This window comes from Tasmannia lanceolata, unplaced genomic scaffold (assembly GCF_043159265.1).
Source record: "Tasmannia lanceolata isolate RefF3 unplaced genomic scaffold, GAP_Taslan_0.1 ptg000006l, whole genome shotgun sequence".
NCBI lineage: Eukaryota > Viridiplantae > Streptophyta > Magnoliopsida > Canellales > Winteraceae > Tasmannia > Tasmannia lanceolata.
The window spans coordinates 34,288,792-34,294,967 of record NW_027518683.1 but is presented as its reverse complement, the minus strand read 5'-3'; the positions used below and the strand labels follow the sequence as shown (position 1 = coordinate 34,294,967).

General features: G+C 41.8%; 1 protein-coding gene across 1 annotated transcript; it reads left to right on the top strand.

The window, feature by feature from the left end:
- Nucleotides 1–390: 390 nt before the first annotated feature.
- LOC143878947 (uncharacterized) lies at nt 391–912 on the top strand. Its single transcript, XM_077381162.1, has one exon. The coding sequence runs from the start codon at nt 391–393 to the stop codon at nt 910–912; it is 522 nt and encodes a 173-aa protein (XP_077237277.1).
- The last annotated feature ends 5,264 nt before the right edge of the window (nt 913–6,176 follow it).

The following is a 6,176-nucleotide window of genomic DNA, read 5'->3' as shown; positions in this document are numbered from 1 at the left end:
TTCCATGTTTCCGAGGTAGTGGGTTTGACTTAACCAAACAAAGGGTGTTGATGCCCATAGGATATACACACTGTGATGCTTGGAGGCCGAATTAAATCGGATATCGTTTGAGACATGATGGATTAGATGAATCCACCCTTCTGAGGGCAAACATGGTATACAACCAAGAGCCACGACTAATGTTGCATGAGTAGGGCTTCTGACGCCCATTGAAGAAATAGAGTATTTCTCTTGATCCTTAGGGTAGAGGGCCCTCAAGAGTCAGGATAAGACGTACAATGTGTGGAACCATCGAGATCGAAAACCCATATATGATGAATCTTGCCTTATTTTGCTTTTTATTTCTTTGCATGAAGATACGATGTCTGCCCCAACCCAGTAGCTAGAAGAATGTTAGAGGATAATGAATTATCCGATCCAAATTACGTGGACTGGAAAAGAAACTTGATGCCAGTGCTCACAGCTGCTAAGGTCAAATGTGTTCTGACCATAGAGGTTCCTAGGTCTCCTAATATCAAATATGGCAAAAAGGATAAATTTATAAAGTGGCATAAGGACGATGCCATGGTCAGGTGTTGTATCTTGGTGTCAATGACCAACATGCTGCAACAACAGCATCAAGGGTTATCAATGTCGACCAATATAATGGTTAGTGTCAGAGAGATCTTTGGGGAGCAGAATCGCACTACTAGGCTGTTTACAATTAAAGACCCGGTGTCCATCAAGATGGTGGAGGGTACCCTAGTCAGGGAACACATGCTCAAGATGATTGCATATCTGAATGAGCTTCATGTGTTGGGGGCCTCCTATAAGATGGATATTATGCTAGCATCACTCTTTAAGTCATTCAGTGCATTTATGTTGAATTACATGATCAACAGGCTTGAATATGACGATGTTAGAGCTGCTTAACATGCTTCTAAAGCAGAATCAGAAGTCTGCCTTCTTGGCTAAGGGAAGTATTTCTTCGGCACCCAAGTTGAAAGAGAAGGGAAAAAGAAAGAAAGACAGGGGATCCAAAAAACATACTCCAACAGTGGTCAAGAATAAGGATGGCTTCAAGAGGAAGTCTCTAAGGAGCAACTATAAATGCTTTCATTGTCGAAACTTTAGACATTGGAAGGAAAATTGTCGCTCTTACCAGTTGAGTAGATAAGATGGCACTCCTTCTAAAGGTATGTCATAGTCTATTGCTGAAATTAATGAGATTGGTCATGTTTTTCCTTGATGTGTGGATAATGGTACGACCACACATGTCTGCAATGTGTTACAGGAGGACAAGGAAAAGTGGAAGGTTGACTAAAGGGAAGTTGTGCCTACAAGTCGACATAGATGCAAGGGTTTCAATCTGGTTGTAGGCTATTACGTGTTAGCATTCTCTCAAGGCATAGAGTTATGGTTGATAGATTATCTAAATGTACGTTTCATCCAAAAGGAATTTTATTTCTTTTTCAAAACTATATAATGACTACTACATTTATTTTAATAAATAGGGTTTTTATTAAATGTGTAAATTCCTTGATAGTAGAAGGTAAAATCGTAAATGATTTGTGTATGCTGTAGATAATGTCGACATAAGTGAGAGTGTAGCGGTAAACGGTGATGGGGTTCCCATGAGGACAAGGGACGTTGTGAACCCAACTCATCTCTGACTCCTACGATAAGGTCATATTAACCTGGAACAGTTCACTAGGTTGCTTTAGGATGGTCCATTGGATCTATCCAAGTGGAACCCTATGCGACATGTGAACCGTGTTTGCAGGCTGCCATGACCATGATTCCCTTAAGGGCAAGAGTGGAAGTGCAGCGGATTGGTAGGAAACAATTCACATTGACGTGTGCTTTCTCATCTATAGGGAAGTGAGTTCGTCTACTTCATGTTTTTTCATAGATTATTCCGAGTATAGTTGCTTGTACCTAAAGCGACGCATGTCAGAGACCTTGGAAAGTTCAAAGGGCTCAGGGATGAAGTAGTGAACCAGTTAAGTGTTAAGGCTCTTCCTTGGTTAAAGGACAAGAGAATCTGTCGGATGAATCTAGGAACAACTTATGGGCAAGTGAAATTGTCTCTCAGTGGATTCCTCCTTTCGGATAGGAGAAACCGAACCTTGTTGGAAGTGGTTCGATGAAGAGATTTGCCTATGTACCAATATTTCTTTAGAGCTATAGCTTAGAAATGACAGTCTATGTTCTTAACATAGTCTCAACTAAGTCAATGCCAAGGGATCCATATGAGATATGGAAGGGCAGGAAATCTGCATTGAATCGATAGAGGATTTGGGGTTGTCCAACCAAGTTGGAAACTACAAGTCTGTTTATTGGACAGAGGGTTATTGGTTTTATAATCCAGGTGAGCAAAATTGTTTTACATGCCAGAATGCCACATTTTGGAAGAAGAGTTCATCCTTAATGCAGGCAAGAAGAACAAGGTAGCCTTGGAAAGAACAATCTTAAAGTCCAATAAAGAGGACACATGGTAATGCTGAGCAGCAAAAATTCTGCCTAACGAAACAACTATACTTCGATATAGTGCTAGGGAGATCAGGCCTCTTGATATATTTGTTTCTCTAGGCGATTATTATAGTATGGTCACTGACAGGGTCGAGATGGATCCCCTTAACTATAAGGAGGCAATGTTGGACATCGATGCGGACAAGTGGCTAAACACGATAAAATCACAAATGGACTCTATGTATCATAATGGGGTATGGAATCTAGTGGATCCACTAGAAGACTTCCAGCCCATTAGGTGCGAATTGATCTATAAGAGGAAGAAGGACCCAAGTGGAAAGGTGGAGACCTATAGGGCAAGGCTGGTGGAAGAAAAGGGCTATAGTCAAAAGGCTAATATTGACTATGAAGAAACCTTTCACCAATAGCCATGCTAAATTCCATTAGGATTTTATTAGACATAGCAACACACTTTGATTACCAGGTCTAGCAGATGGATGTCAAAACCAGCTCTTGAATGGAAACATTCTGGAAGCAATATATATGGTCAAGCCTGAGGGTTTTGACACTCTTAAAGAGAGTAATCTAAAAGTGTACTAGTTTCTAAAGTCCATTTATGGATTGAAGCAGGTGTCCTATAGTTTGAACCACTATTTTGATGAGACAGTCAAAGAGTTTGGCTTCTCATAAGACATGGAGGAGGTGTGTGTTTGCAAAAGAACTAGTGGGAGTGATGTGATGTTCTTAGTACTATGTGTAGATAATATCCTATTCATTGGGAATGACGTAGGGATACTATCCCGCATTAAATCATTTACCTTAAGGGCTTCCAAGAAATGCCCCATCTAAAGTCCATTTATGGATTGAAGCAGGTGTCCTACAGTTTGAACCACTATTTTGATGAGACAGTCAAAGAGTTTGGCTTCTCATAAGACATGGAGGAGGTGTGTGTTTGCAAAAGAACTAGTGGGAGTGATGTGATGTTCTTAGTACTATGTGTAGATAATATCCTATTCATTGGGAATGACGTAGGGATACTATCCCGCATTAAATCATTTACCGTAAGGGCTTCCAAGAAATGCCCCATGGAAGAGATGCTGTGATCATCTCAGGGTATATTGACTCTGGATTCCACTCTGAAGTTGATGGCATGAGCTGGAGGAGACATAAGCAAGATACCGCAGTTAGACTCCACGGCTGAAGCAGAACATGTTGCTGCATGTAATGCAACAAGGGAGACAATATGGTTGCAGAAGTTTTGGGATGGACTTGGAGTTATTCCCTTTATTGAGAGGCCCATTGTGATGAAAATGGTGCTTGTAGACACCCCATTTTGACCGGACCCTAAAGTCCCAAAAATTGAATAAGAACTTCAAAAATCCAATAAAATTCTCAAATTCCGAGTCCCAAAATATTCCGAAATTAATCAAAAAAAAATCCTAAAGGACTGAGCCCAAAATGAGAAGAAGGCTTGAGTTTTGAGCATCTTATTGTGCGTGTTCCTGGGTACAAATTCCCTAGGAGGTTGTTAGTATTCTCAGGGATACCCCTGCAAAATTTCACGGCAATCGGGCAAAAAATGTAGAATAAGACAGGCAAAGTTTGTTCAATAATCAAAACTGGGTTATGATAGGGTATGAATTATCAAAGCATTGTTGTGTAGATATCACCCTCCTTTTTTCATAAAAGGCAAGATATTTTTGTTGGTAAAATGGTGATTTGCCACCTCTATAGGGGTAATTTTGAAATTCTAATATTGCTTAAGGTGTAAGCAATCTTTAGGGACCCTTGGATCAAATCAAAGGGTGAGGATCATTTAGAGAAAGGAGAATCTTCACCTTGTTTTTCTGCTTGGCCCCCCCTCCCTTAGGTTAAATTTTTTTTTCACAAATACACTATGTGGTGGCTGTCCATGGAAGATGGGGGGGGGGGGAGGGGGGAGAAATTTTTTTTCCTTTATATACGCATCGAACTAGGGTTTCTAAAGAAAAGAGGTTTTCATTTTCTTCAAAGAAAAACAGAGGAGGCCTCATTTTTTTTGAAAGAAAAATCAAGAAGCAGAGAGAAGGAGAAGAAGGAGCCGCCGGCCACCACCTTCCCACCGGCCGGCCACCTCCACCTTCCCCTTCATTTTCGCCCCAACCACCTACCTCCACCATTTTTCCTTTTTCCTTATCACTCAAACCCATCAACCACCACCTTCCTAGCAGCCACCTCTGCAAATCCGGCGAGCCGCCTCCATCTCCTCCCTCATCTCTTCACTTCCCAGCCACCCTCATACCTCTCCCACTTCATCTCCCCAAAACCCATTATCCCAAACCCATTCTAACACGACCGTAACCACCTCCATTTCGGCCACCATTTCCACCTCCTCCGGCCACTCCTCCGGCAAGCCACCATCTTCTCCACCCTCTCTACATCCACCATTCGCCCAACCACCACCTCCACTCCCATCAAGAATCTCAACCATCATATTCTTCCTCGGCAAACACCGCCGGAATTCGGCACCCATTCTACCCAAAGCCATTTTCGAAAACCCACATCCATACCACCTTCTTCTCAAACCCCCAACCTCCATTAAACCTTTCATCAACCGGCCATCCTCTGCCATTTTCCCAAATCCATTTTCACCTCCATTAAACCCTCTCTCAAAACCCATTTTCAAAAACCCAAATCCACCGATCTCCCCCCCATCTAGCTTCTTCATTTTATTTTTTATTTTTTCTCTCTAACATACACAGAGAGAGAGGAGCAGAGAGAAGAAAATCCTTCTTCTCCGGCGAGTGGTGCCGGAATCCGGCACCCATTCCATCTCCGGCCGTCCACCATCTTCTTCTTCCTATCGCCATTCCCACCACCACCATCACAACCTCTCTCCACCACCAGCCACCTCGATCTCCGATCCCCATCCATCACCTCTGTTATTTTCGCCCCAACCACCACTTTTGCCGCCGTCTCTGTCTCAAACCCACTTCACTTTTCTTTCCTCTACAATCAGATCTGAGCATCCATACCCATCTTCCATTTTTTCCAGTCACCATTTCTCGGATCTGAATAACCCATAAAACCCACCTTCATCCACACCATCACCCTTCTCCATTCAGCCCAACTCCATCCACTCCTTTCAAAGAATTCAGGTAATTTTCTGTTTAGCTCTCTAATTTATGATTCGTATATGGATTGTGATGGTCTTGCATGCTCGATGCAGTAGTTATTGTTAATGTTCGTTGCTAGATGTCTGTGTGATTTATCCTATTCTATCTTGTTTCTTTCTGAGGTGCAAAAATCTGGGTATGTTTTCATTGTGATGCAATGAAGAAATAGGGTGGGTTTGGAACCATTATCAAAACAAGGTAGTGCCCGCAATTATGCTTTTGCAAGCTAAGGTTGACATTACTATGTCTTAATAATTGCATGAACCAAGCTGTTCCTACTTTCAGCAACTTTTCTTGTGAATTTCTTGTAAGAATGCAATGATTTTTTTTTATAAAAGGTGTTTCTGCAGTGGTATTACTTGGTTCCGGTAAGCATAAAAATTGGTTTGTCACCTTGGTTTTACCCGGCATTCCCTCGAGGTCTCAATGGAATCGTAATAATGTAGATGACAGATCTGTTTGCCATAGTTGTCACTTCAATGGTAGATCCCTTCACCATTGCTAAGGTAAAGGTGTCTATGCTTGTTTTTGTCCTTTATTTCTCTAAATAATACTCAGTTCACTTGGTTG

Excerpts from the sequence above, each read along its gene's own strand:
- LOC143878947 (XM_077381162.1), top strand. The coding sequence starts at position 391 with ATGTTAGAGGATAATGAATTATCCGATCCAAATTACGTGGACTGGAAA.